Consider the following 25,839-nt stretch of genomic DNA (forward strand, 5'->3'; position numbering starts at 1 on the left):
TTAGACGTAGAAATAACAAAAATAAATAAAACCCATTGAATAGATTACAATGTTTTATTTATATAACGTAAATCAACGTCATTATACACCGTCATGTAACATTGATTAGATCTTGAGAGACAAAATATTTACAAATTATCAGCTGAGAGCTCGCGTCACATTTTTCAAACACGTAACATTTACGCACCTTGTATGAGTATGACATTTTCGCCATATTATTTCCCACGCGCCTTTTTAACATAATTGTAAGATTTCAAATAGCCTAAATAAGAAAGGTCGGGGGGGGGGGGGAGGCTTGGGATCTTACTATTATATCTGTCACTCGAAATACTATAGCTGTTAAGGCAATTATGATTTTCTTGTATTGATTTTATACTAAACATTTCACGTGCTATCAAATGTCGACGTGAGTTCTTACCTGCATTGTACTTATAATTACGTTTCATGAATTTCTCGACCAAATAAAATTTAACGGTTCACAAAGTAATTGGATGTTTTAATAAATATATTAAAAGAAAAAAATCAATACTTTATTTTACTCCGTTTTACATTTTTTTTTTTTTTTTTGCAAATAATAACTTTTTTCACCTAAAGAACTTGCGATTAAACAATTGCAATTCTTTAAGAAATATCAGTGAAATAGAAACTTTTGTCATTTTATTTTATATACAAATGTATATTTTAAAATAATGTTACTTCATTAAAAACATAATTTTTCAAGCAGTAAAGTAAAATACAAAAGTATACTGCACCGCGAAATAATTTAATTAATACATTAATGTGCAAAGACAACACAATTCGTCTAAAAATCGATTCAACGACATTTTTTGTGGCAAACAAAACTACTTTGGAAATTTTATTAATATTACATGTAATTAGAAAAAAAAAAATTGGGCATCAAGTTCCAAATTAGTATAATTACGTGTCTATAAATACTTTAGAAACTTTTCTAATTTGTGTAAACTAACAATCACTCTTGTGTATAAACCTCATTGGGACAGATTTGGTATAAAAATATTATTTAAGTAATAATAACCGTCGTCGTCTTTGATTTTTTTCTCCCAAACTAATAGAGAGGCAGCTAATAAAGATCTAGTTTTATAAAAATTGTTGTTGCTATTATAAAAATTATAATAATTTTATGTTATCTTAGTACACATTATGCTACGAAAAAGGGTCATTCATTTGACGCATTACAATTACGCATGCCTTTGTATGTAATTTATTTACTAAGTAATTAATAATTATTTTTAAAACCGCGATGAATCAATTTCGTTTTCTATTTTAACATAAGTAATTTGAAAACTTGGACCTTGGAGTAGCAGTGCTAAAATTTTTTCAAATGAGATAACACCTCGCCTTATTGCCTCTACTGGTGACAAGAGGGCTGGTGCATTTTTTGCCCAGAGAATCGGCATAGCGATTCAACGGAGAAATGCTGCCAGCATTCTTGGCACAATTACACGCGGACATGATTTATACCAAAACTATCTGTAAGTAAATATTTAGTTCTTAAGTTGTGAATTGCAAATAATTATGTATAATGTTTAATAAAGTAATGTTGATATTTGAAAATAAATGCGACGTACATATCAGAGTAATGCTTGCCTAATTTCTTATTTAAGTTCTTTTGCACAAATCATAATTTATTTCCGACAATAGATAAAAAATATAAAATTATTTTTCACCAGTGACAAACTGAAAAAAACATTTTAAAGTATATTTTTAGTTTTTGAAAATACATATTTTAGTAACTCTATCATAATTTATTAATACTACTCAAATTATTATAAAAAAATATATATAAAATGGCGACTTTATCACTAATATTATTACGTCAAAGGTTGAAGATTGTTGATTAAAATATAATACATAGGTAAAATTTGAAAAGAGAAGAAAAGAGATTAAAAAGGCAGAAGAATTGAAGATCCATCAAAAATATTATTCATGTATACAAAAAAAAAAAAAAAACAAACTATACACTGATAAAGAAAGGGCAAAAATATTTATTTTTAATCTGTCCCAACAAGTCTGTATTATCTAACATTTATTCATGACCTATTTCTAACCCTAACTTTTTACTTACTAGAGATCAAAATTTTAATTTCGTTTACGTCAAATATCTCTAGTATTTGTATAGATAGGTTAATAAAAATAGCCATTTTTTAAGTTGCGTTGTCTTTGGGGTCCGGTTCAACGTCCGCTGGTTCGATCATTTCAAAGTCCCTGTCTGTTGACGATCGTTGACTATTTTCTGATTCTGATTCTGAGAGTTTATCTTGCGTGACCGTTGCATCCTCTTGTACGTTTGATTCTACAGATGGCTCTTTCCTGGAAAATAATTCTCATTATTTTGTGGAACTTTAACTTACATTATGTTAATAAATTATTTTGTATACAAACAGACTCCAGACTACTCCAGAGGTGTACTTCAATACTCATCTCGACTTTGAGGTAATACACAGTAATCCCCCTGTAACACGGTACTCTTATAACGCATTTTCATATTACGCGTAGGTATAACTCGGATATTCCCCATATAACGCGGGGAATTCCCACGTTATATTTTTGTACCGTTAATCTATAATATAAAAATGAGTCGCTGAATGTGTTGCTAAGCGCAAAACTCGAGAACGGTTGGACCGATTTCGCTAATTCTTTTTTTTAAATATTCCTTGAAGTACGAGGATGGTTCTTACGGAGAAAAATTCTAAAAAAAAATAAATTTCATGAAAAAGTCTAAAAACAACACTTTTCTATACTCCCATACAAAAGATTTGTGATAATACTTAAAAGTCACTGTTAGGCGATACGAAGTTCGCCGGGTCAGCTAGTTTATAATGATTTGTAAAGTTCATTATTAGTTTTGCGTAACTTTCCACGTGTGTCAATTGTGTTGTTATAAAAAAATATTAATTATTTTATTAATTTTGTGTTCCTAGTTTTTGAATTGTAAAAACATTGGTATATAACGCTGTATTATAAATAAAGCTGTAATGTCTAGATCGTTGCAGAACTTAAGTAAAACAAAAGTAAAACGTGAATCATTTGTACATAACGCGTTATACGGGGTCGTACAAGCACGCAGGACGTATCTACCGTGTTATACCAGATTACTGTATATGTTGGACGAGAATGAAAAAAGGAGTTTAGTGCGGCGTCCTGAAACTAGGAAAACTGTCGGGAGGCTGGCAACACTGAGGCAATTATGTCAAGTTGACAGGACGTCAACACTTCGCAAGATTAAGAAGAAATTTGTGGAAATCATTAAGACCATGTCATTTACGATGTAGATTATTTGCTCGATTATCCCACTATTTGCCCACACGATGTCCGTCGATAGCTGTCCTCGACGTATATTTTATAAAAGTATTACTTCTCTATGCATCAAGGCATAGATATTCGTGTGTATGTTGCAATATATTTATTTGTTAAACTTACTTAGTCTCTACAGTCTTCGTTTGAGGTGGAGAGACGGTCTCTGCTTGTTTCTCGGCTTGCACTAGAGGAGTTTTCTCATCTTCTTCATCTGAGTTTTTATCTTTCTTACGTTTTTTCTTGCTTTTCGATGATTTATCGCTTTGGTAGCCAGGTCCACGATATTCGTACTGAAATTAAAAACAATTTTGATGTTAACCACAATATTAATAGACCCATTCAATGTAATATTCTCAATTAAAGTCAAGGCCAAAACAGAAAAATAGTGTAATAATTCTCAAAAATAATTTAATAATTATATGATTATAATTTTTAGGTTCAGTTTTAAAACAATTGTACATAATTGTGTACAGTTTATCAAGAAGTCATAAAGACAAAAAATTAATTTTAAACAAAGTTTTAAAACGAATTTGTTAATTCAAAGAAAGAAAATACCTTATAAAGTGGCCAGAACGAGGCAAAGAATCCAACATCCTCAGTTAAATTGGGTAGAAGCCACAAATGATGCCTGGACAGAGTTAGTATCCAAACAAGACAGAACACTACCACTCTTAGAACTGCCAATGCTATTATCATTACTAGGAATGCCGCTGCAGCGACACTGAGGTAATAAACACCTTTCCTGTGAATAGAATAATAAAGTTACTACACAAATATCTGTCATATAATAAATTTATAATTGTGTTTGCTCGCAAACGAAAAAAAAAACCGACTTCAATTACATCAAGAAGTAATACAACGTAAGAAGACGAAAAAAAATTAACAAACGCACTAGACGTCACTACGATTTTCGAGGATTAGGAGGAAAGGGGGTAAGGGTCGGCAAGGCTTGCGATGCTTCTCACGTTGTAAGTGTCCATATAGGCTACCAAACACCTATTTATAACATTCTTAGTGTAATAAAAAACGAGTATGCTTTAGACCACACGACTGAAGTAAAAATTCTTTAGGCATTAGGCCTGCATTGTGTCTTAGATATACGAAAAGTAACTGGCTATGAGAGAAAGAGAGAAAGAAAATGTGTGCTCGCACCGCTCTCTTGCTCCGTTCGCCTCGCCCGATCACAGTTTTCGTAACGCGCATGTCAAGGATTCACCAGCTTTCTCCCAAAGTCAAACGTGAATAAAGAAGTTTTACTTCAAAAACAAAACAAATCCCTCATTTATAATGAATGATTAATAAACTCACCTAACAGTAGCCGGCCAGAGTGGGAACATGCAGACACCTATAGTTCCAAACACCACTAGCGCGCCACAAAGCCAGTAGTACCACGGCATAGGATCATATATCCACACATATGCGTCCAAACTGTCTAAGAACATTTGTTCCATGTGCATTTCCAGACGAATCTTGCGCTTCTTCTTTTCCTTTTCCTTATCCTTGCCATCTTTGTCCTGTAATTCGTAAATTGATTATAAAATAAAATTAAAAAAAATTGCAATTATATTTTATACATTATTTAAGCTAACAAAAACATCGCACTATGTTTGCGTGTATGCTTTAGTTATGTGTACAAGTGTTCTTAACAAAAGTTGGACAAATTGACATTTTTATTTAAAGTAAATGGTGTGATACTGTTAACAACGCCAAATCTTCTTAAAGGTCCATACAATTATCCCATCATATACAATACGGTTATAATTGATAAAAAAAAATCGACCTCGCAAAGGGTTAGCAACTTATGAAAAATTTAAAAGCGCGGGTAGATAAATTATTCCATTTACAATAACGAAATATTATCACGTTTAAAACCACTGCGTACATTCTAGAAAGGGGTTTATTAATATTAGAATAAAGTTGAAATTTCCTTAATTATGCGTAATACATGCACAAATTTCATGCAAAACTTTTGATTACTTTCGCCCTTACCTTAGATTCACAGGCACTCGCTTGACTTTTGTCTCCATCCTTCTCATCACCACTCTTTGCATTATCTCTGTCCTTCTTCTTTTTTCCTTTTAACTCTTGCTCACTAACTGGTACCTAAATTAAAAGCAATTCAGTCAAAAAAAAATCTTTATTAAAATACGCTTTAAAGGCACATTTAAATCGTCTGTTTACAAATTTAAATAATATTCGTTTTAATTAATTATTTATAGTTAAAAACGAAACTACCACCGATATTCGGAATGTAGATTTTGCAAAGAAGAATCGATAAGAAACTATGCACTTACTCTTAACTGTCTAATATTAACATAATTGTCCTTAATAAAACTGTAGTACTGATTAACCACCAAGGTTTAAAATAAAGTGTACATATTAATCTCAATATATATATATATATATATATATATATATATATATATATATATATATATATATATATATATATATATATATATATATATAACAATTAAATTATGCGTCACATTGTTTGTCGCGATATCGCGATGGACTCCTAAACTACTTATATAAGGATCCTAAACAACTTATATAATCGATCGATTTTAATCAAATTTGCACACCATGTGCGGTTTGATCCAACTTGAAAGAAAGACTATATTTTATTTCGATATATATAATTATTATATTCAAGAAAGAAAATAAGAATCCTGTATAATATAGTATACTTTTTTTATAAACAAATATATTTTTAGAAGACATTACAAAAAAGAAAATTAGATGATGTTTTCTCTACAAATGTATATGTGTATTACCTTCTTAGCTCTATGGAATAGTTTGTGCACAAGCATTTGATGCAAATAATCGGTGACATCGTGTCGCGTTATGAAGATCGGATTGTTTCCAGTTGCCCATTTCGAGGTAAGAAGTGCATCTACTGCCTTTGTGCCTAAAAAATAAAAAAATAACAACTTAAGGAGGACTTAACACTTCACTCTGACTTCTGGATAAAGACCTTATATCCTAAAAATCTGGTGGATAGAGGTAAGCCAGAAACGTAAAAGATAATGTGGGAGTGTCAAATCTTGTGGATCAAATCGGTTTCAAATAATTGTCAAATGTCGTATTCTTCTGGTTGTGACCATAAACAGCTGAAAACGATTGTTATTCTTAATGGGAAATTAATAATTCGCCAACCATTCTCCTGTAAAGAATTATCGGCCAAAAAAATAAGATATTCGTATAATATTTTAGTTTTATTACCAATTTACCTTAAAATAAAAATAAAAAATACTTGTGTCATTATAATACCTAATTGAAAAATATAAGACTTGTTTAGTGTTTGAGCATGTTAATTGTATTAGTCACACATTTAATGTTCGTGTCTGATGAAACGTAACACAAAATAAAAAACATTGACGTGTTTCCAACTACATAACTTCGAGACGATAACCCATAAAATGGGTCACACAGTGACCAATTCCGACCGTTTACCGTCATTTGATTAATTATTACATACATAAACTTAGAAAATAATTATTGATAGGCGTATAAAACTTTTACTTCTGTTTTCATTAGTTATCAACAGATGTGATCGAAACTAATAAATACAAAAAGAAGACAGATAAATACTATAAAAAAAAATAATATAGTTCTACATGTACAATATGGGGATAAAAAATGGCTTGCTTTATTTTGGATTTCCCTCTGATGGAGTATCATTACAAAGAGTAAAAAACTTAGATATACATTCACCAATACTGACATTCTTTCGCATTTATAGTATTATTAGGATTAATTATGTCACATACCTGTGAAGTATTCAACGTGGTGGTTGAGGAATTTCGTCTTCTTTGTAGGGACGTTAGCCTTCAGCCATTTCGCAACAGCGTACTCTTCACTCGTCGGCTTCTCTGATACGAGAGGTTCACCGAACTCCTGAAAAGTAGAACGTAAATTACATATACAAATATATATATATATATATATATATATATATATATATATATATATATATATATATATATATATATATATATATATATATATATATATATATATATATATATATATATATTATATCACTAGGTCGGCAAACAGGCGTACGGCTCACCTGATGGTAAGAGATTACCGTAGCTTATAGACGCCTGCAACACCAGAAGCATCGCAAGCGCGTTGCCGACCCAAATCCCCAATCCCACCAGGAGCTCTAGTCACCTTACTCACCAACAGGAACACAATACTGCTTGAAAACTAAAAGTACTATTTAGCTGTGATCTTCTGTAAGGTCGATGTACTACTGCAGTCGGGCTGCTCCAGATTTTGAGCTGGAAATTCCTGCTGTGCCCTACCTCACTTAATGGTAATATAATATACCATAATGTAAATGGAATTAAATAAAAATAAGTATGAGAATTAAGGGTTAGGTTTAATGTAAGGTTACATTTAAATGTAACCCACATTTAAAAAATAATCTATTTAAATAAAGATATAGATATGTACAGTTACGAGCCGTTGTACGCGTGTCAGTATAAAATGTACAGTATCTATACACAAATAAATAAAATTGGAGTGTCTGTTTGTTATATATGAATTTTTTTTACAATTTTTGTCTTTTTGTTGAAACGACTGAACCGAATGTAATAAGGACTAACTTAGGCTACTTTTATTTTAGAAATTTATTTATTTTATAACTCTACAAACTGAAAAACAAGTTTTTTGTTAAATTCCACGCAGACGAGGTCGCGGGCACAGCTAGTATTAAATAAAAACGGTAATATTTTTATTTTATATACAGCAAACTTTATATAAAGCCGTGCTCGTGCTCAATGATTTGTATTCTTTACGTGATAATCTGCGTGGTGATGACGTGATAAAGTGGGATAAAAAGTAATAACAAAGAAATAGTTTCATTGTATTTAGACAATGACTTTACAAGTGATTATACAATAATAAGTAAAATAACTAAGGCTGGCACCTGTTACACATGTACACATTGCGCTTGTGTAGTGTGAATAAACACGGAAATCGTAAATCGGTAACGGTTTATTATTTTTTGTAGTTTTTTTCTTTTATACAAATAATAAATGTAATGATTCGAATAATAAAAAAATAAAATTAAAAACGCTGGGAACACGATTTGTTACAGAACATTTACAATGTTCCATAGATCCACAAGAAATACAATCATGTTAAACATATACTCGTATAAACAAAAACTAATCTATTGTAACGGGGTTTCATATACAAAATAGCGGGTTGTTAACACAGAATCGAACAGGTTATTAATGAGAACTTGAGGTTATCACTTGGACGTATCTATACAAATAAATAAAATTGGAGTGTCTGTTTGTAATATTAATATAACTTCTTTCTACTAAATTCATACGTGTATATATATATATATATATATAACAGTATATATATATATATATATATATATATATATATATATATATATATATATATATATATACTGTTTGTTCCGGATAATCTCTGAAACGGCTGGACTGATCTTTAAGAGACTTTCACAGGCAGATAGCTGATGTAATAAGGAGTAACATAGGCTACTTTTATTTTAGATTTTTTTTTATAACTGCAAACTGAACTATAACTATTTTGTTAAATTCCACGCGGACGAAGTCGCGGGCACAGCTAGTTAGATATAAAGTCAAAGTTGGTTAAAATTGTTTGACGTTTAATCTGCGTATGTAAACAACTATAGTGTACTCGGGTTAATTAATTAGAATGCCATGTTCAAATTGACCATTTGAAGTCTCTTAAGAAAGGCGTTAAACTTACTGCGATTAAATTGGTCAAGGGGCATGGCCATACTCTGTTTCTTCTCTTCAAGTCACTATTTTCTTAACATTATCGCTTAATTACTGTAACTGATTTCTATGTTAAGGGGTTACATACAGTTAGGACGCAGTTACTGCCTACTGCTAACTTCACCACGAATCTGGTCAGATCGTGCAATTTTTATGTCGACGTGTTTTGGTCCCTTGATTAATAATGCTAGTGAATGGACTAAATAGCATTATACATAATATATCTAAACGAGTTTTCAAGTTTATTCCTTTGCTTTACAGCAGACTTGACTACTGTCCTTGAGTCCTTGTGGGTTTGCCCAACGTGCCTCAGAGAGCACGTTAAGCCGTAGGTCCCGGTTGTTATCAAGTACACCTGATAGCGATCGTTACTCATAGTAGGCAATATATCCGCCAACCCGCATTGGAGCAGCGTGGTGGATTAAGCTCTGATCCTCCTCCTACATGGGGAAAGAGGCCTATGCCCAGTAGTGGGATATTACAGGCTGAAGCGTTAGATTTGACTACTGCGTTATCACTCAATTTGTGAGGAGTAAATGCGGATTTACCTTGCAGATATAAAAGAACATTAATGTATGTATGTATTGTCACTTAGCGTATTTGATCACATTGCAAGAGAACATTTATAACAGATAGGTAAATAGGACAGCGCCCTGGTAAAGCGCAGACCGTGTGGCCTCTACTTTCAAATGTATGTGACGTCTTGACAAACATGCGTGTAACTTTTACAATAATCTCCGAATCGCCGTGAAATTTTCTGCGTGGATACTTAAATCTACGTTAATTAAAAAAGTACAGATTAAAAAAATCTATTTTGAAACTTTTTAACTGTATGTAACAACTTAAGCTGTCAAACAATATAATAATGACAGTACAATAGTAATGAACTAAAAATACAATTATTTATTTAGTTTTGTTATATTTACACTTTTATTATATCAAATGAAGGTACAGCATATATACAGCTTGTTTAACTTATTGATCTTGTCCCTTAATCGTGTAAAGAAATTACATAACATTAGGTATAATAACAGATACTTTAATTTTAATTTTTGGAAATAATTAATCTGTAATTAAAAATATAATTTAAACATACAATCTGTTCTATTTCCCTTATCTATATTTGAAAACCTTATCACAAGTTTCAGCGTACCTTATTAATTGTAATTCAGCTTATCCGTACATATTATTATGTATTTTCTGTACATCTTGCTCAATCAGTTGCAAGATAACAGATGTATTATAATTGTATTAAACATATTTTTTTTATAAAAGAGTAGTAGGTATTAGGGAAAATGTTTGCTCATGTTGATTGTTCGAAATTTAATAGAACAAGAACACATTTAATAGAACGCAGAACAGAGCATTCGAATTTTAATATCAGAATTTTTTAAAGATTAAATAATTACTACTACACTAGTATTTAGTCAGCAAAAATACATAACACGTACGGCACAATGACAAACGCCCAGACCATAGGTTCTGTATGACCTTTACAAACATTTGTTACGAAAAGAGATCGAAGCTGTCACCACTGCACTACTGTATTTAAGTATTGGAAAGTTTTATACAATTCCTAGAGAACGTCAAATATAATATTAAAAACTTTTTTCTCACTTGAGAATATAATAAAAGAATTAAAAAAAAAAAACTAAATTAAACTCTTTTTTCACTAATGCGACTAAAGCTGCGCTATATATTGGTATCTTTGCATATAATATCTTATGACATATGATAGGTATTTATATATATGTATTCAATTAAAATGAATAATCCATCATAAAAAAATTAGCTCAGTTATTACTGTATAAAACAATACGTCAATTATCTTAATTTTATTTTACTAATATTTTACACAACACAAAACCGCCAGTTTCAACATAAATCTAGATCAATACATACAAAGCGTAGTGCTTTAAAATAACCAGTTCACTGTGACCTCAAGTACGATCGCTTGCATAACATTGACCCTGACATTGCGCTAACGAAACTGTAATCACTACACAATAGTATTAAATAAGTTAGATTATTATCTCGGCTACAACTTATCAACCAGATTTGTCTGATTGAAGGCATCTTTTGCTCATAGTTTATCACTTGCACATAAGTTACTGATAGAGTGTGAACAGCAGGAGGTAATACAGGCCTTTATAGCCTAAATTTATTAACAAATAAGCAACAAATTTTAGATTTATAGGTTGCGAAAATATTTGACAGATAAAAAGTTTGATGGAGAAAATGAAAAATAAATCAAATAGTATCTGTTGGATACAGTTATATATCAGATAGCTTCATCTGCAACTGCTAAACTGGCCTTGAATATTTTACATTATGCTTTATCGAAAACGATTCTAACGATTTACTATTTGTACAGTTGTACTGTTAAGGTTTTACGTTGGCAGAAAGTTCGTTTTCTCAATTTAAACCTATAAAAGTTCTAAAGATTTTGTTAAAAACCGTTTTAGTGTAATAATTATTATTATTATTTATTATTACTATTATTTATTTTTCAATTATTTACTTACATTTAATACATAGTTGTTTTTTCTTTTTTCTTTTTAAGACTACTTAGATTAGCTCATAGCAGTTTAGATGTTCTCGATATTTAATAAAAAATTAACGTACATTATATTTGTATAGCTACTTGAAATGATGATGATGATGGAATAGTGTGCAAGAGACCATGATCCATGACTTGACTTAATTTATTATACAAAAAAATTAAAGTTACTTACAAAGTGTACTTCATATGTTATAAAAATTTGAAATATTTAAGTATTAGAAATACTCATCCAACCAAAATATACAGGAATTCAGTTTTTATTTACTTAAAAAAAAACACAAGTATGTATATCCTCAAACAAGCCTTTTAACCAAAGAGATAACACAAAAAAGACAGTTAAAAAAAATCACTTTCAAATAAGAATACTCACAAAATCTCTCATTTTAAACGGATATAAAGCCACGCACACACCCGCGAGCTATCGTGACATTTGTCGACTAACGTTTTACCGTACCGGTGAAAGTGGGACATTCTCTGAGCAATATATTTGATACCATGATTTGTAGGAATAGAGAGTAACTTGCCATAGTTTACGTGTTCCATTTTTGAATTGGTAAATAATGACAGTATTTTTTATTTATTAAAAATTTTTTGCACACAAACAAAAAGATACAATTTGTGTACTATTTCTCTTTTTTAACCGACTTCGAAAAAAGAAGGAAGTTACTCAATTCGACCGTATATATGTATATTATGTATGTTCGGGGATAACTCCGTCGTTTATGAACCGATTTTGATAATTCTTTTTTTATTGGAAAGGAGATATCCTTAGTTTGTTACCATGACAAGGAAAACAGGATCTGACGATGGGATCCCAGAGAAATCGAGGGAAGCTCTCGAAAATCCGCATAACTTTTTACTGGGTGTACCGATTTTAATAATTTTTAATTTAATCAAAAGCCGATGTTTATCATGTGGTCACATTTAAATTTCATCGAGATCTGATTACAACTTTTAGAGTAATCTTTGATAATGCGTATTTACTATTTTTTTGTCTACCTACGTTGTATCCCTTTCGATATAATTGAAGCCGGTTTTTCTTCGTTTGCCTGCAAACACAATTATTCTCTTTCTTTAATTTACATTTGACTTTTTCTGCGTGTACCCAACTTCGAGATTAAAAAAATTTAATAAAAAAAAAAGAATATAATTCAAAATTTCCACGTTTAAATTTAACGCTTAGATAAAGATTGGAGTTACGGGTAAAAATCCTATGTTGTTTTAAATCACCTGGTGGTAGGTATTATTTAGGTGGGTATATTATTATCTACATACTAAGTCTTATCACAGTCTAACGGTTTTGGCGAAAACTAGTAAGTAATTTACTAACATTCATAAATGTTGTTATTCAAATGTGCATCTATCCTCACAAACATTCTTAGCTATTATTATAATAAGGAACTTGAACCTTAAAAATATTTTAAACATAATATTCACATTATGAACATAAAAACTTTCGGTCTGTGATACAAACAACAATAAAGTTACAGAAGTATTTGAAGAATACGTGGAAATTAGGTGGTATATTTATAGGCATACGAGTATAAAACGAGACAAAACCGCCATCTTGGACACAAATAAAATAATGTTACCGATTTCGTATTAACTATATCGTAAATACAGATTTTATATAAGCGCCAACTCTCAACGGCCCTTACGTACGAGTATGTTATGTGTATGCTACCTCAAATTGCTTATTTTCCACTCGGCAGGATGTCCATATCTTCCAAACTACTGAATATATAAGTTTGAAATTTATGTATGGTAAAGTTTAGGACATAAACTATCTTTCATATGTTTCGAAAACACGATTCCATAAAATTTTCTCGATACAAAAAAAAACCGCAAAGTTACCTCTATTTTTGTATTAAAACCTTAATATCTCAGTAAATATAGAATTTATGGACTTGAGATTAAGCATATGGTAATTGAAATAAGTATGAAGAACATCTTATATGTTGCGTTTTTTAAAAAATAACTATTGATAATGTTTGTGGGGAGAAAATACATATAATTCGCGCGATGAACAACCATCCGCTCTCAATTCTTATGTGTGGTTAGTACGGGTGAAATCTGAATTCGAGCTGATGTAGTGTAGCCCCTTAAGCACCCTGAGTTGGAGATATACATAGAACAGTCAACACAAAGTCCAAACAATAACGATAGGGTCTAACAGGCGACTGCTATTTAAATTCAAACTTAATTTTAAAAATTTCATCATATAATAACACGCTATCATCCATCATTTCAAAATAATAAACCATTTGCTGACGTCAGCTAAGCATTTAGATAAATACATACCTGCAAGAATGTACTCTAAGCTTTAAAAAAAGGCTCGCCTAAATTTCTTATCTCGATAATTTCTTATCCTATTTTTACAAAATATCCCAGTTTTACAATACAGGTAACGAATTTCCGCCCTTTTGTTGATCCTTGACAGCTCGTTTGAAAAAAAAGTGCACGGAAGTTCTTTGTATACGCTTTCGGAAAGCACGAGTAAAAGGTGCATGACATAAATTAATACTGACATCTAGTCGTAAGAGAACAAAATAACTACTTCTAAAATTCTTAAGACACTCTATGTCGTGTAATTTTTAATGTAGTTGGTAGTAGTATAGTAATTACGTCAAAAATTGTTAGAATACTCGTGGAATCTCCATAAAATTTAAGGGCCTGTACCACCAGTTATGGATAATATTCTTTGACGGATAGTATACAAATAGACTTTGACAGCAGGATGTAGAATAGGCCAGTAGGAGGTGTTTCTCCTTAACTAATAAACTGCACCTTTTATTGATTGATTATTACCTTAACTAGAAAAATCTCATAAATGTAGTAGAATTCGATGATAACAATAAATCAAAAACTTTTTACCGTCGGATATTGTAATCCGTCAAACGGAGTTATCCTTATCCACAACTGATGAAAAAGGCCCTAAATGGGATCACGTGACAAACTTTCAGTTAGGAAACGAATCATCAAAATCGATAAAAAAAGTTAAAAATTATGAGATAACATACATAAAAAATACAGTCCAATTGAGAACCTTCTACTGGATTCCATTTTTTTTTTAGTTCTGACAAGTACTTTTTGAGTTATCGTTAATAATGCGTATTTACTTGACTATTGTTTGTCGATCTACGCTGTATACCTCATAACTTTTTATTGGGTAGGGCCGATTTCGATAATTCTTGTTTTAATCGATCTATGAGAGCTATGCTTGTCGTTTTGTAGCATTTAAATTCGATCAAGATCAGTCAAATACTTTTTGAATAATCTCTAATAATGCGTATTTACTTGACTATTATTTCGTGTACCTACGCCGTATTATTCATTGGTCAATGTAATTGAAGTCGGTTAATCATCAATACATCAAAACATATAATAAAAATGTAACGGATTGCTGTCTGTACATGGAAGATATATGAGAAAAAATATTATTCGGACCTTTATCAGTGCAAATAGCACCCAAAACAGTGATATTTAGAATTTTTGTCTGTTTGTCTGCGCGTTTGTGCACGCTAATCTCATAAACGGCTTATCCGACTTATATGTGGTATTCACATATATATTGAGGCAATCTTCACTTAACATTTAGTGTTTGTTTCATGTCAATCGGTTCATAAATAAAAAAGGTATGCAAATTTAAATAATCACGTTGAACATGGAAATACCCAAAACGCGGGCGAAGTCGCAGGCACAGCCAGTTATATCATAAAAGTCGATGACCCAGAGATAGAACAAGAGTATTGTAACCAACGGCAGATTGACGAATAATACCATGTGATTGTCCCGATAACAAGCCGAAACGATGCGTTAGCGCAACGATACTGGCTTATGGCTGTTGCGCTGACGGTCGCGGGTTCGATCTGTTTGTGCTTCTGTTGGGAGTCCAGAAACGTGTTTCCGGACTCACACAGTAAATCCTAGTAATCCTATCCAGTGAGTGTAAGACTTTTTTCATTTATACATACACCTAAAATATGCAATGGAAAAGCATGCTTAACACTAAGCCTCTTTTTTTCCTCTTCAGAGAAATATGCGGCTTTTTTAGTGTTTTGTAGTGGGTAGTAATGATGATTAGTTCAAAAACACACACTGATGAGTAAATCCTTTATGTTTTATCAATAAAAATGTAGCTACCGTCTTTAGTGGAAAATCCATCATTAAAATTAGTATTTCCAGTGGATATTTCCATTGAACATAAACGTGTTATTAATAAGTTTTAACCAGTAGTTGTTATTTCAACCATTTTGAGCACTTTTAGCTTTATTGTACTAGCGTAGATGTCTAACTGTATAATTTGAACGAGTTTGTTTGTTCATTATTTCATTACACTATTTCTGAGAAATTCGGGTACGTTGTTTGTTGAAGAAAGCTTCTTCTTCTACTTTAAAATTTATCAGTAAGAAGAAAATTTATGAACATGTGATTTTTATTGCACATAACATTTATTACTATTACAGTGTGTTACTTTAATACATGAATTAAAACCATTAAAAATATATAAAGCTTATTCAAAGTGATCTTCATTGGCTACAACACAGCCCTTTAAACGTTGAGGCCAGTTATCAAAAGAAGTATGCACTCTATCCATGGGAAAATTCTTCACTGCCATCTCATACTCTCTCAAACTGAACCTAAAGCATAATCCAGCAGATTAAGATCGGACTTAGATGACGGCCAGTCTTCAGCTCTGATAAGTCTGGAATGTTGGTTTCTGACCAATATTGGGTGGATTCTTGGTTATTAAACATGGTGTTGTTAAAGGGCTTAACTGCCTTCTCAAGAATGGTATCTTGATACTCTTGTGCCGATGTTTTGGTACCTTTTTCACAAAAATCTGGTTCAGCCACTCCTTCATAGCTAACACCTCACCAAACTATGACTGAAGTCGGATAATTGCCCAGGTTGTACTCTGTTGACTAAATGGGAAGCTTTCTTAAAACTTTGAGCATAAATATGGTCATTTTCTTTGTTAAAATATTGCTCAAGTGTAAAAATTTTCTCATCCGTAAACAAAATTTTTCTGTGACCTCCCTTTGCCTATTGCTTAAGTAGTTGTTTTGATTTTATCTCCCTATCCTTTTTAATTTTATCAGTTAAGAAATGACCAGTGCATCTCTTAAAGGTTGCGAGTCCTAATTAGAACTATGGAAAAGGTGCTATATTCATCTCTCGAGACAAAATCTTTTGCTTTCGGACAGGATTTCTTTGAATTCTTTCCCTTACTGCTTTGATCGCCTTTTTCGTACGAGCGCTACAGATGAGGTTTCATTGTACCTATCAATAGCCCAGTACACAAAAATTTGACTAATACACGCATATGGAAAATCTTAAAAATTGTATTGGGCTCCATACCTACTTTGTGTAATGCAATCACAGCAATTTGATTCTCTTTATCACCCCACTCCATTTTAATATCACAAAATATTTCACAAACTATTAGCATAAAAATAAGAAAACACAATGAACAATCATATAAACATGAGAAAATTCAAATGTAATATTTTGTTAATTTTAATTGTAATAGTATTTATGGCAAGACTTATGTGTGGCCCATAACAACACTCCTATAGTTCCTAGCATATAACACATGTTACTGTGTATTTTTTTGACTTTAAAGGTTAACAAAAGGAGTTAAGAGTTACGATTATTATTACTTTAGTGATTTTAATGTTCTCTAAGCCAATTCTAAGATATAGAAGATTGAGTTTTATTTGTGAAATGGGTGATATTGTTTACTAGATAAAAATTCTTGTCTGTGAAACATTTAACTAATATATCATTTGTTAAAGTACAAGTTTGTATCTTATTTATTTTAATAATCACATATTTATTATGGACATATTAAATTGAAATTGTGTAAATAAAATTCAAGAAATAAAGTGATTTTTATGTGCTATTGACAGTTTTCACTGTGCCAACTGATCTATACTTATTATATCTTTTAATACTATTCTAACAATTTGCAAATAATAGTTAAAAACAAAAAAATGTGACTAATTATTTTCTTATTGTTATTACTTATAACTTTAAGAATTGATTTAATAACTTATAGATTAATTTATTATATTAATTTTATGCTAAATAGAAATTAAAAGAACAATATCAAACCTTTTTTCGCTGAAAATAAATAAAATTAATTAATCTTAAAAAGGTTGGCACAGATCAAACAAAGAACGGCCGGAAAGATCGTAGTTTATTTATAAAATGTTGAAAATGCTACGCCACGGCAGCAATAAGGAATAATGCGCAATACTACAAAAGTACACGCATATTTATTATTTTATTTGATGTTATTATAACGAGGTATTGACTCTTAAGTTCAAACATCGAATATAGCGCACGTTCTAAGAATTTTTTATTTAGCACAACTACGTCATTGAAATTTAACGGCAAGAGTATATAAATAATTAAATAAAACGTAAATCATTTAGAATATTTCTTTATAGCTAAATAAATTAAAAATTAACAAAAAAGATTTCGGCAGAATGGAAATGGTAAAGAAAACAATACAGTATACACATACCGCATGTGTATAAACAAAACCAAAATGATATGAGGCATTTATATAAAATGTATAATAGATACATACCTCTTTCCGTTTTTTAATTTTCCTCTTGTCTGCCATTATAACGTAAAATTGTCAACGTAGCGATTTTTGTTGTCTTTACTGAAATATTATTTCTTCAGTTTTCTATGACGCACCGCAATTTTAATGTTGCTAGTTTTAAAATAAAATAATAAATTAATGTTGCAAATAATTTCAGAAAGAGTACCACATAGATTATACACTTATATACTGGAGTACCATAAGTTACCATAAGTACCATAACTACCATAGTAGGCAATTAGTAGAGCATATAATTTAATAATAAAACATATTCCAACATACTCTACAAAATATACTCTAATTCTTATTATTTGCTTGTAAATAAATATAAATACATAAATTATTTTTTTTTTCATTGTAACAAAATAAAAAAATTTAACTAAATAAAAAAAAACGAGTATGCTTTAGACCAACGCGACTGAAGTAAAACTTTTTTAGCTCCATCTATATGTATATATGAAATGATCATATATCTATATATGAAGGAAAGAATGAAACAAAATGTGTGCTCGCACCTCTCTCTCTTGTCCCTACAGTATTGTATGAAACGTAACTCTCTCTCTCTCTCTCTTTCTATCTTCACTAGCTTGTATCTCCCTCTCAACTTCTTCTTAATTTTTTTTTATAGCGAGCTACCGATGGCAATTTTTAAAAATGGATATTAAACCCAAATAAAAATTGTATTAAAAAAGTGCTGCAGTCCTAGATAAAGAATTCTTCTCTATTAAACGTTAATGATGCTTTAATATAATTGTAAATTAAAAACTAATAAAATTAATTGTTCTGCCAAAAGATATTGTGTTTCATAAAATCAATCAAATTCATTCAAGTCAAATTTTTCATTTTCTCTTCTCTTTTATTTCCTAATTTTCAAAACTCAAAATGACTTTGGCTTTTTTCGGTTTCCATCTAGTTGTTTGATACTATAATTTTAAATATGTATAATGATTAATACATTGTACATTGATCAATCTACATTATATATATGATATTAAAGGTATTAATATTTTTAATATTATTTAAGAAATTGAGACTCAAGTTTTTCTTATACTTTTTTATCAATTGTATATGAAATACTCTCGCGTTTGACGTCATCGACTTTGTCAATGACGAAGTAGCAATCCTTGGTTATAGTTCGCGTTATCCAAAAAGAACGCTGACCTTCAAGCTGCGCAAAGGCGCTTTATCGGTCTTTTTGATGGTATAAAGTAGGGCGCGGGGCGTGTGTTTCACGCGCGGCATGCTGGCCGATGTGCTATAGGTTGGATAGCTCGACGTCGACACAAAATATTATCGCGCACAAAAGTTTTAAATTACGAAATAGTTTTACATAGAGAAGTGAGAAAAATTATATTTATAACTTATTATTCGCATCATTTGAAAAGAACGCTGTAAATTTATCATTTTAAAAACATAAAAACTATTAAAATACTTGGGTTGTCTGGAAGAAATGGCTAAATAGCCATAAGTCCGCCCATTGTACTGTACAGTCTGTAAATGTTTTTTTTTTTTAAATGTGTTTATTGTTTAAAATGTAGTTGTGGTCTACAATAAAGTATAAATAAATAAATAAATAAATAAAAAATAAATAAAATACGAATTTAGAGCGTAAAGATAATTAATATTTTTGAATATGACATTTCGATACCAAAAAAAAATTGTTATTGCTTTTGTTTAAAAAAAAATAATTTTGTAAAGTGATAATTATTACCTATACTTGAATGAGAGGTAACATTTACAATTTGTCATTGAAAGTTGTTTTTTGACGTCACAACATCTAATAAATCGATAAATGCCGGCACTATACACGAAAAAGGATGAATAATTGCGTTACGCGCTCATTGTCCCATTACGCTTAGTGATAGTATATGAAATATAGATAGATGCGGCGCAAGCTGTCATATATACTAGTGACGATCACGGGCACGCACCTTAGGTGGATAGAAAGGGCATTGCAGTCGTTGCGGTCGCTTAGTGGAATGCACCTGTAACTAATACTGACTGTCACAGAGTACAATAAATATACAGGAACTGACTGTCAGAGTCATAAGTCATAACGTGAATATATCACGGTTTTATTCTTATTACACACCGTGAAATATATTCATAACGTTAACATATTTCCATTCAATTTTAAAATTAATTTGCATAAAAAGCTTACGCGAGTGATTACGCAGTGTCGTTCTGTGACTAGTCAAAAAACAAAACCGTTTTCTTTAAACGGATTAGAATAAATATATTCCAATACTATTTTAAAATTGTTTCCTTTTTGTGACTAACGCTCTCGAGTGTTAATTAAAACATTGAATACGAAAAATTACATACAGCAGAATGGTTGAAGAAATGAACGGACGTTGTAGAGAAGGTAATTAGAAACAATTGTTTTTTTTTTAATACTCTTAAAAATCTAAGTTATTATAAAATATATATTAATAATCTTTAGATTTTTACTTAAATTAGATAAAAATATCTCAAGATTACGTAATTAAATTATTGTATATAAATATTTACTGAATTGTTGGTATATAAGTTTAGTTAAACAAATTGAGCCAGGTTTAATTTTTATTTTTTATAATAATTCTTGTCTAATTATGATTCTTTTATTATTGACCTTTTGATTTATTTGTAACCTGATCTTGACCTGCCAGTACCGGGAACCAGTTGGTTCTAATAAGTATGAATTCTTTATGTAACAAATATTTGTTTAATAAATTAAATCCTTATATTTCTTTATGATTACATATTAACAAAACTTGACCAACAAATAAAAATTTGTCTTCTTAAAAAAAATAGGTAATTATGTACAATCGAGGAGTGTAATTGAACCCTAACCTATCTAACTTAAGAAGTACAACGTTTAACGACAGTTTCATTATACAAAAAAAAAAAAAAAAAAACCCTAACCTATCCATACACTTCTCGATTGTCCATAATATCCAAAAAATAAAATATATAAACAAAACTTACTAAACTTGATTCTTTTACATATATAGAATATCCAGTTTTATGCTATCTATTCTAGAAAAAATATTGAAAACATTTTTGTAATCACGTATTTTGGGAAATTGTGGATAAAGGAATTATCCTTTATCCACAATTTCTTTAAGTTATTAAACTAGTTTGACTTTATAATAATTAGTGAGCGCTAAGTGTGCTAAATATTTCTTTTCGGTTTGGATGTTTATATCGGTGTCTATATATTGATGGCTCCTAAGTATACTGAGTCAACTCTACTTCTAATAACTTTATTTTTTTGTTACATAGGTAGATAGGAAATGAAGTAAATGTTATTAATATCTTAAAAAAATGAAATAGTCAAAAGTTGTTAGTTGACTCAGTATACTTAGGAGCCATCGATATATCCATGTCGGTCTTCGGTTTGTCCATCGGTCTTCACACTGTGTATTGGAGAGCATGTTGAGCCGTTGATCCCAGTTGTTATCATAAATACCTGGTAGCTACAGTTACTCATTGTAAAGAACCCACCAATCCACAGTGGAGCAGCTTGGTGGATTAAGCTTAATCCTTCTCCTTCATGGCGAAAGAGGCCTATGCCCATCAGTGGGATATTACAGGCTGAATTGTGATGGTGATCGTGAATGATCCCAATGTTCCACATACCCACCATTATGGCATTATATGGAGGTGGTGAGAACCCTTTTTCAGATGGCGAATATGTCAGTCCAAGGTCAAAACCACCAGAGAAGAAACATCCAGCTGCCTTGAGGTGTAAGACGGTAATGATATGCTCCAAAACTCTTCACCAACGCATTGGAGGATGACTGTGAAGAGTACCTCAAGCATCTCCGCTTTGCTGACTGACATAATGTTAATGGTGGAATCTGAACCTGTAGAAAATGCTGTTTAGCCTCAATACTGCCTCAAGTCGGGTTAGTCTTGGGATGAACTTGGATAAGACTAAGATCGTTCTCAAAGACCAATCTATGCCGCAGATGTATCCTTAGAAGTTATCCAGGAGCAAATCTGGTAAAGCTTTAGATTAGGTAAAACCGAATTTCGGGACCGTGGGGGGATGGGGCGGGAGAGGGTGGGGAACGCTACCCCTGGTACCACTGTCACACCTCGGAACCCCATGGTTATGGAGATATCCATGGTTAAAGTTTTGAGGTTAGAAGAAGAATTTCGAAAGTTAGAGGAACGCTTGGCTCCGGCGCTACGGGAAGTGCAGCCCTTCCGCCCTTGCGTGCGAAAGCACGCTCACTCATGCTCCGTTCCGCTCCTCTACGCATTCGTTCGCGCGCTTTCGCACGGCGGGCGAGGGCTGCCCTCCCTCCGCGCCTCCGCGGCACAAAAAAAAACACTCTAGGGGTAGGACAGACCAAGACCACGTGGACAGTGGGGTGCTCCGATTCGGTTTTGGGTATTTTTCGAATTTCTAAACCTATATTCTAGCACGCAATGTTACTAATTTTATTAGAATATTATGTTTGACGCGTTATTTTGTTTAAAAGTGTCGATTTGTCACACAATGCAAACAGTACGAGCTCAAAGGTATTATAATAGCTTTAAATTCTTCTTCTAACCTCAAAACTTTAACCATGGATATCTCCATAACCATGGGGTTTTGAGGTGTGACAGTGTTACCTTGTATAGATTCCCCTACACCCTCCACCCTCCACACCCAAAAACCCCATAATTCGGTTTTTCTAATTCGGTTTTACTTAATCTAGATCTTAGCCGTAAATCTAACTCAGACAAACATTGGAATTGTGTAGTGATGACTTTGAAGGTGAAATCGCTAGAAGAGTGCAACTTGGCTGGAAAGCCTTTAGAAAACTGTGTCATTTATCTTTAGGACATCCTTGTAATAATGCCTTAATACCAAAATATTCGACTAATGCGTGCTACTAGTCATGATATATGGCACCGAGACTTTGAACTTGATGGTAAAGCTGGCCCACCGACTGCATTTTACTTAGAGAACTATGGCCCATACTCGGGATCTCACTAAAGTAAAAGGTCTGAAATGAGACAATCCGGCAGAAGACGAAAGTGACTAGCACAGTTCATAAGTATAGCGAACCATATAGTCGGTGTTCTCGAATGAAGGTCATGGCTCGGCAAACGTAGTGTTGGACGCCCTCCAGCCAGTAGGGAAAGAATCTTGAAGAAGGTACCTGATAGTGACGGGATGGATAAAGTTTCAATGAGACATTTTATTTGCAACCTGTGTATTAAATGAATATATAATTTATTAGTTGGGCCTTGTTCTACTTTCTGCTGATAAAGCCTATAAGTAAAATTTTATTTTAAAAAGCAGGCTAACTGACCCTCGATGACTTAAAACAAAACTGATATTTTTACTATTCTACCCATTTAAATATATGCAAGCTAGCTATTTAACCTTTTCACCTGCAGTGTATTCAGAATTTAGAACGCGTTGCGGTGGTTAGCGTCCAATCAATAAATGTGTTGTAAAGAGAAGAAAGATTTATACGCTTACGCTATACTATTTTTGAATTAACGAATAAATAATATACACACTTTTTCGTTTAATGTCACAAATATTATTGGTAAAGAGAAAATCAGTATATAGAATCATCTTCAATCGCAAAATGTCGAAATAGGGTATTTAATAACCTTACGCTAATAATATACCTACAATTACGCTAAATAACACACAATTACGTAAAAATACAAGTTTAAAAACTTAGCTATAGTTTTCTACATTAAATTCGGCGGCCTTTTAGGCACTTAAAAGTAGCAGTTTTGTAGAGATGTACCTTGGTATAATTATTATCGTCTAGAAACACTAAGCCTAATTACATTGAAATATCTGATAAAGTAATAATAAATAACCGACATAACTGTAAAACTCAGATGACTCAGTGACTGTCACGACACTCAAACTAAAACAAATGTATCGACTGTAAAGTTACTTAGTAATGAGAGGTATCTTACTAATGTTTAATTTTTCATTTATAATTTCGGCTATGGTATGCCTTTACCTACATTTATCTCTATATGCCCTAAACAGGAGGCCAATTTGATAAGACGTTGAATTATATAGTTATTGCCTCGATCGTGTTGTTATAATCAGTTCTGTATTACACATACATTTGAAAAAAAAAAACGAGTGTGCTTTAGACCACACGACTGAAGTAAAACTTCTTTAGCTCCATCTAACTTATATCTTCCTCTCAATTTCCGTTCGTCTTGCCCGATCACACTTTTCGCAACGCTCGTCACGCATTCACCAGCTTACTCCGCAAGTCAAGCGTGCGTAAAGAAGTTTTGCTTCAAAATACGATTCTAATTCTGTTACCTTTATGCGGACCAAAATTTGAGTGTGAAAAAAGTGAGCTGTTATTGTAGTTATACACTGGTGAATATTCACCTCTCATATAACTAATTCGTTGGTGAAAGTAATCTTGAAAAACTTTATCTTCATATTGTATGGATCCGTTATTTGCAGAGAGCCGAGTATCTTAGAAAATCATTACTAAGATTTGTCAAAATATCTTCTGTCTTTTGATAAACCCACATTCCTAAATATCAGACATGGATAGAGTCCAAAGTGTTTAGTGTTGGATTGTTGTCATGCAAGAATAAACTTCTACAGCTTATTCAGTCACTAACCGACTTAAAAATAGTAGGAGGTTCTCAATTCGATTGTATTTTTGAGTGAGGTCTGTTGTGTAGTTTTTGAGTTATACCTACCTAATATCTATCTATCTATGGCCCTTACATCTATTGCAGATGATTTAAGCAGTGTATGTTTCCTTTGCGCACTTCCATTAGTGACTATGCAATCCAATTCTGGAGCGGCAAGACCGACCGCAACCAGGGCAGGTATACACCTTGCGGCACATGAATTAGATGGATGAGTGTCACCCTCAAGTCGTTTGTCTCTAGCTTCGTTAACCTAATAATGCTTATTTAATATTACTTGTCGATATTCATTTATCTGTTTGCATTTGCTGCTCATTATTTAGTAAAAATTATAAGTACGTGTATAAATTTCATTATATTCGTAATCATTTTTGAATAAATCTGTCGAAATCCAAGGACAGTAACGGTAACCCAATTGTCTGCAACCGTGACCCAAAACCTTGCCTCGTACCGCATTGAACTTTTATTATATCACCAACTTTCATTTATCTCAGAGATTCGAATTATTATTATATGCAAAAAAAATAATATTCTGATGACCTTTCAGTACTTTACAAAAATTTCCTGCTTTCATAAGATTCCTCTATACTTGGTTCATCTTCATTACTATTTCTATGCGAATTTATGTAAACTAGTCTTTTATCGTGGACTATAATAAGCATCAAAAGTGTTTGATTACCATGGTATATTTTTTCCTTTTTTCTTTTCAATTCTATGTATCTTTGTGCAATAAAATAAAATTTTGTATTAATTCATTCTTTCTCTAGTTACCAACAACGAATAAATATACCTACAAAGAAAAAACAAAGATTTTTTAAAGACCTGCTAATGTAACACGGATAGGCCAGAAACTTGAAGACCGTAGTATGTATCCCCCCTAAGAATGGCAGTTTTATTATATTTTTGTGGTGGAAAAA

General features: G+C 31.8%; 1 protein-coding gene across 1 annotated transcript; it reads right to left on the reverse strand.

Moving 5' to 3' along the window:
- Positions 1-1,986: 1,986 nt before the first annotated feature.
- On the reverse strand, positions 1,987-18,437 carry LOC123656730 (translocation protein SEC62). Its single transcript, XM_045592391.1, has 8 exons — positions 18,272-18,437; positions 7,092-7,218; positions 6,096-6,229; positions 5,308-5,421; positions 4,627-4,832; positions 3,874-4,060; positions 3,442-3,608; positions 1,987-2,331 (listed from the first exon to the last, which is right to left on the reverse strand). Exons 1-8 carry the CDS (start codon positions 18,305-18,307, stop codon positions 2,166-2,168), a joined length of 1,137 nt encoding a protein of 378 aa, XP_045448347.1. The 5' UTR covers positions 18,308-18,437; the 3' UTR covers positions 1,987-2,165.
- Between the last annotated feature and the right edge of the window lie 7,402 nt (positions 18,438-25,839).

This window comes from Melitaea cinxia, chromosome 9 (genome assembly GCF_905220565.1).
Source record: "Melitaea cinxia chromosome 9, ilMelCinx1.1, whole genome shotgun sequence".
In the NCBI taxonomy this organism is placed as follows: Eukaryota; Metazoa; Arthropoda; class Insecta; order Lepidoptera; family Nymphalidae; genus Melitaea; species Melitaea cinxia.